At 39.7% G+C, this 15865-nt stretch overlaps 1 protein-coding gene across 1 annotated transcript; it reads left to right on the plus strand.

Moving 5' to 3' along the window:
- The first annotated feature begins 5996 nt into the window (after positions 1-5996).
- On the plus strand, positions 5997-7224 carry LOC131430260 (laminin subunit beta-1-like). Its single transcript, XM_058595075.1, has 4 exons — positions 5997-6258; positions 6314-6999; positions 7063-7089; positions 7151-7224. The coding sequence occupies exons 1-4, from the start codon at positions 6135-6137 to the stop codon at positions 7202-7204; spliced, it is 891 nt and encodes a 296-aa protein (XP_058451058.1). The 5' UTR covers positions 5997-6134; the 3' UTR covers positions 7205-7224.
- The last annotated feature ends 8641 nt before the right edge of the window (positions 7225-15865 follow it).

Raw genomic sequence — 15865 nt, forward strand, 5'->3', positions numbered from 1 at the left:
TTATCATAATTTGACAGAAAATTTTGTGGATAGCTTATTTTCGATACCCTCCTTATCATCGCATATATACTAGGGTTTATATTGCAAAAGTGATGTTCTGAAGTCGAATTGAGTTTTGAAATTAGCCGTATAACAGATCGAAAGAACTTCACGGAAGAAAGTCGGACTAAACAACTTTTCTATTTCCTAAAAATGCATGTATATCGCCTCCAGTTTAGCAAGCATAAGGCACATTTGAAGCATATTGCAGGGGAAGGTGTTCGGTTGCCGGCACCCAACCGTAACTTTTGATAGAAAGCAGATAGCGTCAATCCGACAAACGTCATGTGTGTGTAATAGCAGCACGTTCTTTTTGTGCTGAATTGCAAAGCAAACAGTGACTTGTACTTTTTGCTGCGTTCAAAATAACTTTTAATTACGTAAATATCCACACAAAAGCTTTTTCTGACTTTTTTAAGAGTATCATGAATTGAAGAGCATCAATCGGAAAGGTGAGTGGATTGAATATTTATGAGGTGAAATAGATCTATTTCGTGATTTTATACCGGATGCTATCAAAATTTTCGCAATTAAAGATTTTTTTTGTAATTTTTAAAATGTCTACCAATTTCGGTTACCACCACCCCATTTTTTCCGACAAATCGTGAAAAATGATCAGTGATATGCAGGCTGCTGTCGAGACAAACATCTAGCTGCTCATACAGCAGATGCTCCGGCTAAGAAAAATGTTGAAGACCGACCAAATTAAGAGAGCCAGGGTGAAGTCACCATCGGACAATGAAGACTTTGGTCAAAAACGCTTCCAAAAAGAATACATTCTGTTTTTTCTTTGAATAACTGCAGTCTTTACTTATATTATTCCATTTTTAGCGGAATTTCTTAGGGTGCCGGTAACCGAACACTCTCCCTTAGATTTAACTGTAGCGCATAAATGTACGTATTATACAGTCACAGTTTGCATTATACATATAAAATGGTTGTCTGGTAAGACCTTTCATTTTATTCTTAGTTTGTGAAAACCGGTTCAGCCACCTCTTTGTGACATTTTGTGATCCCGACGAACTGAGTCGAATGATTCATGACCGTCGGCACTCCGGGCCAAGGTCCAAAAGTCGGCTTTTACAGTGATTGCATAGCCTTGCTACATGAGAAAAGCAAAACAAAATTTTTGGATGGTTCCGATCTCGTCGGGCTGAGTCGAATGGTACATGGTACTGTGTGTCTACGAGACTCCGTTCGAAAGTTGTTTTTCGTGTTTTGTTGCTTTTATAGAGGTTTAAGCCTTACGGTCATTCGCCTCTCGGATCAGTAGAACTTCTTGAGTCTATGTGCGTGGTTGAAAATTTAACCCTGGTAGGCTGCGTGAAAAGCGAATTTCCATAAACCGAGTGACGATTCGACAAGCTAGCAAAGCATTCAAAATTTCCAGCGCTAGCTAACCCTATTGTTGAGCCAGAATGAATTGAAAGAAAATCTTTCCTCCGTTCCCCGGAGGCAGGCCTCAGGTAGAAAAGTGTGACGAAACGCAAACAGGATTGTGTACAAATGGCAATAATGAAAATGAAAACTAAGACCCCCGTCGGAAGAATCCCGGTGTCGGTGCGGGACCGACAAACCGACCGACCGACCGACCGACTGAAGTAAAACTGTTTGGGTACTGCCGTTTTCCCCGCTTACTTGTGTAAAAGTGCACCGGAACACAACCCGGGCAAACAGAAGGGGATTTAGTCATCCACTTATCGTCGGAGAGCGCCCCGAATCAGAGGAAGAAAGCTCCGCAATCCTCCTAATGTTATTACATTCTTGAGCTGCACAACAGCCCACTGTAAAGCAATGTAAAATAGTGAGCATAAATGTAGCGGGCGGTATAAAATGAACATTTCATGTTGAACTAATTATACGAAACGATTTTAGTTTCTAGCTTAGTTCAGGTTACGGACGATGACGACGATGACGACGGGCAAGTTGAGTGTGTTAAAAGGTAATGCTCTGAGGTGACATTTTCGTAGTCATGCGAACTCTGAGTGAACAAAAGGCAAGCCAGTCATAAAGCTTTACTATTTGGACCACGACAAGATGGTGACTTGAGACAGGTAAGAAGGTGCGTCAACGCGGATCGTAAAACAGGGACGCGTGGTTTAAGGGGTTGCGAACCAAGATGGAGAGTTCCTAGAATTGGTATAATTAATTTTGCCATTACGTGTAAGTGGATCACTGTTTTATTGTACCTTTAAGTGAGTTCTACGTCGCACTTTTCACTAAAACGATTTGTATCAGATAAAAGTTAGTCCGTTAATTTGACTCTCTTGCTATTAGGTTAAAACTTCTTTCATTATTCGGTAAGACTTGTAGACTGGTTCTCAAGCTCTGAAATAAAGTAGACATTTCGACTCCGACGATGATACCTGATTTTGATATGATGGTGGAAACATACATCGGACTGATGATCTGCGTTGAAAACAAAACACACACGGAATTTGTGTGTGTTGTTTAATTTTTCTTCACGTTCAACACTTTGTTATTTGGTGTTTTTGGTACTTGTCTTGTTTTCTGTCATTTCTGATGTGACGGTAAACAGTGCCATTCACTCCACTTAATGAACATTCGATCCAGCATGTCACGGTCTCGCTTCCACCCTACAGCATAATCGGAGAGGGGTCTTTGTGAGTTAGGAGTAGCGCAAATGCACATTCACCTCATCCCACAGCCATTACAGATGTAATTGAAAAACGAAAGCTCATCAAGGTTCCGGGAGACAGGGATTAGGCGCCCGTTGAGTAAGCAGCCCTAACCGGCAGAGTCCATGAGAGGACATGATGAAAGCTAGAAAAACTTTTCTCTTGATCAAACATTCAGTCGGGTCTTTGTGGAGGAAAACACGCACCGGACATAGGCAAACACGCGCGCAAACACAAACACAAACACATACAGAATCGTTGGGATTTGTGTGCAAGCTTTATATAAACTTTATTGCTCAGTTCTTGCATAAACGACCGAACGGTCGAGTGCGTATGAAGAAATGCTCCTAATGGGATGTAAATATGTGACCTACTTTGGAGCAGATTGCGTAGATTTGAATACCGAGACTATCAAAGGTGAAGAGGACTCGATGAATAGATGAGACTGGCTGTCCACCGTATTATTATTATCAAGAATTTGAATCGATGTTTGTTTGTTTTGCCTTTCTCTATAGAAAGGTATTAGAATTGCTGGAAAAACCGACTTTCGAACGGAGCCTCGGAGACCCATAGTGTTATATACCATTCGACTCAGTTCGTCGAGATCGGAAAATGTCTGTGTGTGTGTGTGTGTGTGTGTGCACTTTTCGAAGATATTTGAACGCGCTCAATTTTCTCAGAGATGGCTGAACCGATTTGAACAAACTTGGGCTCGTTTGAAAGCTACTGTCGGGCCATTGATCAAGTTCGAAGATCAAATGGTTGTGACTTTTGGTTCCAGATATATGATGGTATAAGTGACGTAACCGACAAAACACGTTGTTTTTTACCGCTCTAATGTATATAAGGGTACCACGATTTTGGGATCACCTCTAATTTCGTTCAAATTTTTTTTTCTAAATCGGATATGGGTTATTTACTCAAAAATGTTCACCGAGCGTAAGCATGCGATAGGTTCGAAAACTCGAAACCTCGTTTAATGCGAAGGTGTTCTGTGCTCGGTGTTCCGCGAAGCAATCTGTTTCGAACCGTTCGGTTGGCGGACCATCGGCGAGGATCGAGTAAACTGCGTTCGATACGATGCTTTGTTGATCTCAAGTCTCGCATCCTGGTTTTTAAATTATCAATGCACACGTGATCAGCACAAAAAGAATTCTTTTGCTCGATTGATAAAACGATCAAAAGCAATTGAAATGGCATTATTTTGGACATTATCAGTGTGCGTAGGGTGGCTCAATATGGAAAATAGTAAGTTTTTGATCTTTTGCAAATTTTATGGTTTTTGGTTATAGAATCAATAACAATAAGAATTGAATAATTTGGAACATTTTCAGCGAGTGTATGGTAACTGAATATGCAAAATTTGTAAACTTTTTGACTATAATTTGGACATTTTCAGTAAACGTAGAGTGGCTCAATAGGAAAAATGGATTTATTTTTACTTTTTCAAATTCGATGTTTAATAAATTGGATTTTTGACGTTTTTAGCGAGCGGTGGTTCAATATGAACATTTTTACTTTTGCATGTTCGATGCTATATTTATTAGTGCATTAATTGCAATTAAAGTTAGATAATTTTGGATATTCTCTGCGAGTGCTGGATGGCTTATTTTAGAAAATAGTAATTTTTATACTATTTTCAATTTCATACCAGTAGTGGTAAAAAACACCAATGCTTTGTACATATTTTCCTAGCAAAAATATGCAAAAGCTGTTCATTCGGTTTACGGTAAAGTTCGCTTGCTGTTCAGCAAAGCAATATATTCCAAACCATTCAGTTGACAGACCATCGGGGAAGGTCAATTGAGCTCCATTCGATGCGTAGTTTTATTATTTATGGTTCGATGACATGCCTACCTACATCATCAAAACTTATATTCTATTTCAGTTGATAAGCAAAGAAATAGCGCGTCAAAATAACAGGAACTTCGAAGATTTGCATGTTTAAATAGTATGGTTCACTACCACTACTATTGATATATAAAACAATACAGCATCAAATTTGCAAAACAATTCACAATTTCTCATATAAAGCTGCGTTACCACCGAGAAAAAATGCTTAAAATTCTAATATTCGAATTGCTATCAATTAAACATTGAATAAGTAAAAGGTAAAATTTTCCCATATTTTTATATAAAGCCACTCTACGCCGACTGAAAATGTCCAAAATTATTATATTCGAATTTAATTCAATAAAGCATCGGATCTGCAAATTCAAATTCTAACATTTTTCAAATAGGACCACACTACGCTCGCTGAAAATGTCCTATTGGAACTGCTATTGATTCACCAATTAATAGAACATTGAACCGGCATTGAATAAATAAATAAATTATTAATAAATTAGTCAAAAATTTTTAAACTTTTCAAATAGCACCACCCTACGGTCGTCGAAAATGTCAAAACTATCACCTTTAAATGGAATATAAAATCAGCAAAAGTCAAAATATTTACAAATTTTCATATTATGCCACCCTACGCTCGTTGAAAATGCCCAAAATTATCCTAATCGAAATGCTATTAATTAACTAATCAATAGAGTATCAGGTTTGCAATAGTTTAAAAATTTGCAATTTTTCGCATTTATCCACTCTACCTACATTCACATAAAGTGTGCAAAATTATTTAATTCGAACTTCTATTTATTCATCAATCAATGCATCACCGACTGGGTAGTAGTACAAAATTTCACAATTTTCCATATATAATCACCATACGCCCACCAAAAAATGTCAAAAAAAAATAAATTTTGTTTACTATTGATTCACCAATTAGTTAAACATAGAATTTCGAAAAGTCAAAATATTTACAATTTTCTATATTGAGCCACCCCACTCTTACTGGAAATGTTCAAAATAACCATACTCTGCTAAACTATTAACACACTCTAACGACCTGCCGTAGCTGACAAAGTTCGGTTCATCCGAAGCAACAGTCTAACATATAGTACTCGAATCGGATGTTCATGAACATACTAGTAACGATAGGCTCACAAACTAAAGCATCGGTTCTTTCACCATCAGCATCGCTTCTTGGTTCGACGATGCTGACTCGAACGATGGTATCGGCAAATTTATACTCGCGATGGTGGATCGCTTTTTAGTTCGGAACGAACACGTTTTGCGTGTTCGGAATCGATGCTTTACCACCACTGGTGAGGTGTGCTACTCGGCGGTTAAGGTTTGAAAATTTTCGATCTTGAAAAATCACATGAGACATTTTTTTGATGTCAAGCGTCTTAGAATTGCATGAAACGTCGACTGTTGAGGGTGATATGTACTCGTAGGACTAATTACAGAATTGCACACACTAGGAGACACGCTGCTCGACGATCGTCAGGAGATTCAGGAAAAGTATTACTACGGTATCTCAAATATGATTGTGAGAGGTTCGTGTTCGTGCTATGGTCATCATCTCGGTGCTTGCCGTTGGAGGGCGTCCGAAATACAATCGATATGGTGCATGGAAGGTGTGAGTGTACGCACAATACGAAGGGTTTGAATTGTGAGGAGTGCGAAGATTTCTTCAACGATCTGCCATGGAAACCAGCGTTGGGCAAACAGACGAATGCATGTAAAAGTAAGTTGTTATCATACATATATACAAATATTATTTTACCATGACTTTGATGCAGAATGTCACTGTAACAATCATGCTACAAACTGTCACTTCGATCAGGCTGTGTACGAACACTCGGGACGGGTTAGCGGAGGTGTGTGCGATAACTGCCAGCACAATACACAAGGTTATCACTGCGAGGAATGTGCTCCGTTCTTTTACAGGGATCCAAACGAGGACATCCAGAGTCCGTATGTGTGTAAACCGTGTGACTGTGACCCCCGCGGATCGTTAGACGATGGTATCTGTGATGCGATCGGTGACGAGGAAAGTGATGTTGAGGCTGGTGCTTGTCATTGTAAGCGCCACGTTAGTGGTCGCCGGTGCGATCAGTGCAAGGAGGGTTTCTGGAACTTCAACGAGAGCAATCCGGATGGTTGTCAGTCGTGCACTTGTAACATTCTGGGCACGGTGAACAATGCTGGTTGCAATGTGTACACTGGAGAATGTATATGTAAAAGATTGGTAACCGGACGCGATTGCAATCAGTGTATTCCGGAGACTTATGGCTTATCTGAGACCCATGAGGGATGCACTGCATGTAATTGTCATCCGGGAGGTTCGTTGGATAACAATTGCGACGTAATCACCGGTCAGTGCCGTTGTAGGCCTCACATGCAGGGTCGGGATTGTGCTGAACCTAAGCAGCATTATTTCATTCCTACCCTGCACAAAGTGCTGGAAGCAGAAATGCCTGGAACGGTAATTTTTTCTACCCTCTAGACTCATAGGCATTTTACGTCTAAAATTCTATTTCTATTTCAGATTTGTGACCACTACTCATCGGCTGGTGTAAGTATAATTCAATCGAGTAAGATCCAAGGTTTTTCAATCGCTATCCTCTATTCCTCAGAACTGCTCGGTGGTAATTCCATACTGTGATAAGGTCTGTAGGAGAACTCGCTGATCCAAAACCTCCTCGGAACAAGCCTTAAGGTCTACCGTTGTAACCGATGACTTTAGCGAGTTTCTTGATTGTGGTTTATACTTTTTGTGTTTAAATCAATTTATGGAATCATTGCGACGAATTATTAGGAAGTGCTGGTTCATCCAAATATTACTTGGAGTTCAGGCCTTAAGATCTACCTGTGTAACACAGTGCAGTAACGAATTTATTGTTATCGGTCCACATTCGTGATACCACATGCGATCAATAGAAAAATTGTGATTGCTCTAGGCCATCCAAAAACTACCTGGAGTTTAAGCCTTAGGAATAAGGGCAGTAACGAACTTATCGTTCACGGTCCATATTCGTGATACCACATGCGAGAAAAGATCAAAATACCCAAGTAAGCAGTATATAGCTCTACGATTATGAACAGAACTGAAAAACTGTTCATAAACTGCTGAATGCTCGTATAAATCTTAAGACCTGTTTTCACTGAAGTTCTTCGACGACTGGGAACCTACCTGGAACAGCTATAAATAGATAAGTAAGCAATGTGTAGCTCTAAAAGTATGAATCACAAACAAAAAATGTATTAGCCGTTGTAGTTCTTGCTGTGACACAGTGTAGTCCCTAAGAACAATACTCCAAGTAGTTATTGGATTGTGGAACAGCTCTGAAGCTTTTCCATAGTATCAGAACATACTCAGAAGTTCATCAAACGGACGTAGTAGGATTTTTCGTGTTATTTACACTTCAATCAAACGAAATTTGAAAAACCTTTTTTACGCGATAAACTTGAAATAACGCGATGTTTCATTTAATTTACGCGAAATTTAATTTACGCACCACAAGCTCTGCGCGTAAATAGAGGTTCCAGTGTGTTATTGATCATCTACCTCCTGATAACCGAGTAGATCTTTAGTTAGGTTACGTTTCACAGTCTAAACTAATATTTCTACTTTTCACTTCTGTCTCTACGATAAATAAACATATTAGTCGTTGAGACCAGAATGGAAAGTTTATTTCGTGCATCGTACTTTCTGTTGAGATCGCATTTTTTAAAAAGATATATGACAGATGCTCTTCAATCCCTACTAACACATCGACTATCAAACTAACATTACTTTCCTTCTTCAGTTCAGTTCTACCCGTCCTCGGTTTCCGGTTCCGCATGTATAGTGAATAAAAACTCTCAAATGAAACTCACTTTCACTTGACGATTTTCACATACTTATGTCGTTTTCGTTTTTAAATTGCACTACACTGGTGTAGCGAAAGCTGCACTGAAACCGTTCGTTTTTACCAATTGCACCACACCAGTGCTACACTTTTTCTGCACCGATACCACTGGTGTAGCACTCATCAAAAGTTTGGTGTAGCTCTGTGCAATGGAATCGTTTATTGTAGTCAATGGTTACTGTTTATGTTTTCGTCATTTTTGTTCGTTTATTCATGCCTCAGTGTAGCACTGCACCGGTGTAGTGCAAATTAAAAACGAAAACGCCATTAGATTCAAACAAAAGTCCTTGTCATCTTTCATTCGGATCCGATTTCCAGTTCAGGTATTATATAGAACATAAATACTTTTCGATCATGTGCCCAACCCGAACAGATGGTCTAAACAAATTTATAACAAATTGATATATAAATTCCACATTCCAAAATATGAATTTGATTTGGCTGGTTTGTTGTTAAAATAACAGAAATTTTACTTAAATTTGGCCTAGGTGGTTATAATCTCTAAAATTGAAATTAAAAATGCATAATGTTCAACCGAAAGAGAGGTTATTTTTTATCGTCTCAAGTGATAGCTAAAACAGTATTCAAAACTCGAAACTAGCTCGTTTATACGAGAAATTCAAAAAGGGTTTGAGGTGCAAAACTAGTTTACGACTTACTTAATGTGACTTCTCATGTGTAAAAGAAATGCAGAGCTGAGATTTTTTCACCCCCTGTTTCGTTAGTGGTAGTGAAACAGTGAAATCAAGCCAATGTTTCAGAGCTACTAATTGGTGATTGAGTAGCCGCAATACTCATAACAAGCCAAAGTCATGCGAATTGTTCACAATTTTCAAACGACTCTTCGCCAACAGCAATGCCACAAACACGAATAATTTTGACGCCTGACCTCGAAGCCTGTGTCGCCCTGGAAGGAATGGGGCGCGTTTCCGCACCGTCGTCGTCGCCAGTCAAACAGCAGCGAGCGGGCGCTCTCAAATCACGCGATTTTAGCATGAAATCACTATAAAGATAACCTCTTCCAAGAGCCATAAAATGTATGCATAAATTTCGCTAGTTCCTGGCGTGGTGGAGTCAAAGCAAACCCAACCGAAAAAAACTTTTTTTTTCACCAACTTTGGAAGAGAAGTGGAAGTCAGTGAGTCAACCGGCAGCAATCAGTTTCCAGTGTGTGGCAAAATCCGTTGGTCTCGGGTCGAATCCATCTAGCAGTGAAAAGAATTCGATGTTTGCGGAAAAAGAAATGGATTCTCCCAGTATCCGTAATAAACATAAGTTTTGAAGGATGTTACGATCGAAAATTTATCGATTACAACTTGACGCATTTGTTTTTCATTGAGCCTAAAAAAGCCCTGCACATTCCTCATTTAGTAGACGAGGGAGTGTAGCATGTTGCCGATTACTTGATTTTAATATTAGTTCTTGAGTTTTAAAAAATGGCACCGAAGCAAGGGAAGTAATGCATCGAAATTTTGCTCGCGCATCGCAAAAATCCGAACTACTCACACGCCAGGTTGACGGAATTGTTGAATGTGCAATATCAACTGCCACCTGCGTAATAACAGTGGGAAACACTCCACACGTCCACCAGAACAACTGGATAAAGGGAAAACCGCTTCGAAAAATCATAAAAATGTCGCATAGAGTCATCAGATGTTTCAATCGGAGCCCCAACCGATATGTAGCAAGCAAGTTAGAAGTGGTCACTCAAAATTATTATGACCAGAAAATGATCACGGAAACTGTACTTGAAGATACTAACGGTACAATATTTTAAGTAGCTTCCTGGATTGGAATGTTAGACGGCAGTTGGTACAAACCATTTACGAAATATTCTCTCTCTCTTTACCAACGCCTCGGATAATTTTGGATGGAATAGTTTATATACTGTTTAGAAATTTACACCATCTTCGTTTGTTATCATACCAATCAAAAGTCCATATTCAGTAATTGGCCAGTTGTTGATAAGGATAAGAAGATGTCCGACCTTAACCACCGAGAAGCCAGAAATATAATTTCCAGATAATTTTAGAATAAACCTAGTGGTGTAATGATTTCTTTCTAATATGACTCATATGTCTATAAATATTCCTAAATGACTCTTCAAAGAACTATCATTGAATTTCGAATAAAAACAAAATAGTTTATTTGGGAAGAAACTAGTAAATCCTGTTCAATTTTTGAACAGATTTGAGTGAAATGTAGAAGCATTTCTGCCGTTTTTGTAGCTTCGCTCTAAATGGAACCGGAAGTCAGATCCTTACAAAAATCAATAGTAGTTTGAGAAACCATAAGACCTATCATTTGAGTAGAAGTATGTGTCACCGTAACTAAGTTCAGTTTTGCAATGACTGAATGGAAACATATATTGAAGAGGTCAAATAAATGAGAGACTCACAAAAAAAAATTTATAAAAAGATACGCTCAAAGGCAGGACTCCGTGCGTACGCGTTTACCATTTCCGCCACCCTGAGCTGTGATAGACACAGTTCTACACCAGCACCGAGACGGTAAGCGTACATCGAACAATGATCTAAATTCTAGCCGCCTCAAGAACGATATCCTATATCCAAACATCCTCTGTGTTCATCGGCCAGTCTTCTAGTTCTATACCTATTTTCCGCTCAAGCACTGGGTAGGAGAGTATATTTATAAGCGCTTGTAACCAGTCGCTACCTGGCTACTGTCAGAGACAAACCCCATGAAGGCTGTGAACAAAAATGTTGACAAAAAATTCCTGAAATGTTTTATTATAATAAATTACAAAGATGAAATATGATTTCTCGAAAGTGTTTGACTCTGCCCCTGACAAAATTAATTGTTTCCTTCGATAGACAATAAACTTTAAACGCGCTGTTCTCGAAAGCACGTTTTAAAAGTCCGTGTCAATTGTCATAAAAAAAACTTAACCCATTATTTTCAAATTTTGCGCACATCTTCTGTATAAAAATACCCAACTCTTCCGTTCTCCTTTTCGGTTTTTGTTGATTCCGTACAGACTTCTTGGCAACAAGTTTTGACATCTTTTTCCAATCTTTTTCGAACTGTTGAATGGTTTCGGCTGCCGAGACATGTTTCATAAGATGTGCCTTCGTTAATGCCCATAATTCCTCAATTGGTCGAAGTTGTGGGCAATTTGGTGGATTCATGTCTTTTGGGACGAAAGTGGCATTTTTGGTAGTATACCATTCTACCGTTTCGACTAGTGGCAAGAAGCAAGATCTCGCCAGAAGACAACAGGATCCGGCATGGCTTCGAATCATGGGTAAAAGTCGTTTTTGTAAACATTTCTTGATGTATATTCGCTGTTCATTGAAGCAATGGTGATGAAAATTTCGAAATCTTACCGCAGCTACAAATTGCTTGCCAGACCATAGCTTTCTAACCAAATTTTTCGACTTCAATCGATGTGGTTTAACACTTGCCCTTCTCGCACCGTATAATATTGTGGTCCCGGCAAGGATTTGTAATCGAGTTTCACGTAGGTTTCGTCGTCCATGATTATTCAGTTAAAATTTCCATGCTGATCGATGCTTCTTGTTTCAAACTACGTTTTGGTTGTTTCTGCTTCTTATAGGTTCGAAGATTCAAACGTTCTTTAGCACGAAGAACATTTGACTTCGAAGTGCTCACTTTTTTGGCCACATCCCGAACGCGATTTGGAAAGTTGTCGATATTTTGCACCTCTTTAAAACGATTCACCCACTTACTCACAAACTGTTTCGACATTTGCATGTATTGCCCGGGTTGATGGTTAAATGCATAGGGCGCTGGTCTTACAAGCCAGTTGTCGTATGTTCGAGCCCCGACCTGGAAGGATTCTTAGTGTCAGTAGGATCCATAGTACTAGCCATGCGATGATTCTGTACGCTAAGAATCGGCTGCGAAGTCTGTTGAAACAGAAAGCAAAATTCCACAAAAGGAATGTAATGCCAGGACTTTGCTTTTATGTATTTCACTGCGGTAGCTTAGGCCATTTTGGGACCTTTCGGGTGCGAGCATAAAAAAACTGCTTCAAAGTACGTACGCGTACTTATTTTGGAAAAATTCTGAAACCGAATTGTAAACAATAGTCAGCTGATTTATTCTCGCATTGCATCAAGGACACTACTGGCCTCTGTGTTTAAAACAAAATAATCACACCATTCCACTTTACCGATCGCGAGTATTATCAAATCACAATAGTTTGGGTCCCGGCTCATTGCTCCATTCCAGGCAATGAAAGAGCCGATATTTAAGCCAAACGTGGTGCTATTGATGGTGAAATTTATGAGAGACCAATTGCTTTCAACGAATTCTATAGCGCGTCTCGCCAAAGAACACTTGCCAGCTGGCAAGCTTCTTGGGATAAAGATGATCTAGGTCGGTGGATGCACTCAATTATTTCTAAAATATTGACAAAGGCACGGTTCAAGGGATTGGATGTGAGTAGGAACTTCGTTCGTGTGATGTCCAGACTCATGTCCAATCACTACACGTTAGATGCACATCTCCTTCGAATTGTACTTTCCGAGACTAATCATTGTGCTTGTGGCGAAGGTTACCGCGATATTAATCATGTCGTTTGGGCATGCGTGGAGAGTCGTGATGTCAGATTTCAACTAGTGAATTCCTTACGTACCCAAGGTAGACTATCCAATGTCCCAGTTCGCGACATTCTTGCTTGTCGTGACGTTCCTTACATGAAACTTTTTATTATTTCATTAAGTCCATTGGAGTTCCAATTTAAATTTTATTTTATGTTAGACCCTTTTCTCTTCCATGAGTTCAACCAATAGCCAGCTATCTTATATTGAATAAAAGTGATGAACTGATACAAACAAACCTGAAATAGTTATAAGATCATGTACAAAATGAATGTATTTTATTTGATGTAATTTATAATAGCAAATCGCTTGATAGAAGCAGTGCTTAGATTTACTAATGAATACCAACATACTAATATGATATTCGAAATGTATTAGGTTTAAAGTATTATGTATTGTGGATGCCACGACGAAGAAAAACTTATGTGTATATTGCCGATGAAATAAACATATTTTTGAATAAAATAAATAAATAAATGAATAAAAATTCTAATAGATAAATAAATCAATAACTAAATAAATCAAAATCTCCACTCTTGATTTTGTCCGAGTAGACGGATTTCAAATCTTTCCGGTGCTTCGACAAAGGTAATCACGAAACAAAAGTGTTTTCTCGAATGCCTTGAATTCAACTCACATGTGCAACGGAGAAAGGCGCGGACGACAACCGGCGGGTTCAATTTGTTCTCGGGCGATAATTTCTGTTTCATGATTTGAAAATGCAAATACCTCACCGATAACAGAAAAATCGCATTCGCCACGATGTAGTCACCTATCAGTGCGGGGGGGTGCTAGAAATTACCGAAATAATGAACGAAGCATCCCTGGTCTCCAAGTTTTACCGAGATAAGTACAATTGTTTGATTCTTCACTGGCTGGTTCCGGTTGTAAATGTTGTGGTCTGCAACCGACTGGGGAAGGTTTTTCGGAACCATACACCATACGAAGAACAACGATAAGCAGCGAGAAATCTGTTTAGCATTAAAAGAAAATAGAAGTCATGAATACGGAATGACTCGAGCTGATGTTGCCGTTGCTGTTGTTGGATTTAGTTTAGAGCTCGAAGCTGTGCAGCGCGTTTTCGGGTTTTCTTCCGCTCGGCTCGAGCATCACATTTCACGTCGGTTGGCATAAAAGGATAACCGCGCCTAAATCAGATCAACGTCAGTAATGTGAATCGTGTGAGCACCGGCAAGGAAGGCTCTCTCTGCATTTAAACTGGCTTTTCCTTCGTCGCATTGGTATTGCGTTCTGTTGATATGCATGGAAACTCGGGAAGCAGAACGAGGATGACGACGACGACGACAACAGAATCCACACACGGCATCCGAAATGTTATCTGTCCAATCAAGCTTTTATCACTAATGAAAATCGGGACTGTCACACTGGGAATGCTGTTCCACTTTTTGATACTTTGATGTCTTTCAGCAGGGGTAAAATAAAAATCTTGTTAATTTTATTCCTCGATTGGCGTTTTGGGTTTGAATGCCCCCCTTCAAGGCATGACCGAAATTTGTCTTGTTTATGGAACAGTATGATCCGTAGGGTATTCATTTGAAGGAAAATCGAACCTCCCCGAGAGTATCCGGTTTCAGCAGCTACTCCATCCATCTCCGACGATGGTAGCACATTTATTGTGTATGTACACAAATTGCACAAACGCCTCTCGGATTAATCCAACGCCTGCAGGCAGACTGACACAATCAATCCATGAGAGTTCTTATTTCTTATTTATTCAATCACCCTGTGGCGGAACTGCAACTGCATCGTAATGATAACTCGCCACACCCCCCCCCCCCAATGGCGTTTCCTCTGTCTTGTTTCTTCGTATTCACTTCCGGCTCGGAGAAACCGGAAACCGACAACCGACAGTGTGGATGCAATTTGCAGCGTTGTTAGTTGTTCTCAGTGCCTTACGAATGTGTTGCCAGCCGACGGAAGCCCGGCTCGACAGGGTGCTGCTGCTGATGCTGCTACTATGGTTACCTACCCTACTATTATTATGCACTTTCACAAAAGGTTGGAAAGTGCGTTGTTCATGGAAATGTGCAACGAAGAATGAGGCTATTTCCATGGCAGAAACTCACTCGTATGTGATGCTACTACTCACTTCTTCCCGGAGGCAACACTGAGTCGTCCGTAGTGCGGAAGTTTTACGAGAACCGAGGGAAATATGCGAGCCATGATTGTAAATTCCGGATGGGATGTCTGGGGCTGTAAAATGCAACAAGCTAGGACTTTCGAGGAAAAAGCTACGGTCGGAATCGAGGAGGAAAGTCCTGTCCAGCTTCCGCAAAACTTGGTCCTAGAGGAGGGTGCGGGTGGATAACTTTCCCTCTGGCTAAGAGACTGAATACTAGCTATTGTCGCATCGGGTTGGTTTTGTTACCGGTTCGCATTTGCCACACCTTACGCATTGTGTGTTTGTGTGCTTGAGGAGGGACTTTTCATTGAACAGTGACCTAAGCGCTACCAGAGAGTACATATTTTCATGCTCGTCCTATGCTTCCCATCCTGTCACTGCACGCAATGTCATTCGATTGCAGAATATGTCGATTTTGTTCCCGCTGGCTTATGCATGTCCGACGCCAAAGTGATGAATAATGTGTTGTTTCAGTTTTTTTGTCGCGTGTGTGTGCTTTGAGGCAAGTCACACAGGAACATTTTTGAAGTGAGAATTTGTGAATAAATCTGTGGAAGAACATTTCAAAGTTGGATCAGTAAAGTCTTGACAATATTGCTGAAGTTCGGCTTGAAAAAAGAAGCTTATCGTTTGACATTTATCTAGAAAATGTGAAAGTGATTGAATTTCGATGAGACAAAAAGTATTAAATGACACAAGTCGTGTCATTCT

This window comes from Malaya genurostris, chromosome 2, assembly GCF_030247185.1.
Source record: "Malaya genurostris strain Urasoe2022 chromosome 2, Malgen_1.1, whole genome shotgun sequence".
Taxonomy (NCBI): domain Eukaryota; kingdom Metazoa; phylum Arthropoda; class Insecta; order Diptera; family Culicidae; genus Malaya; species Malaya genurostris.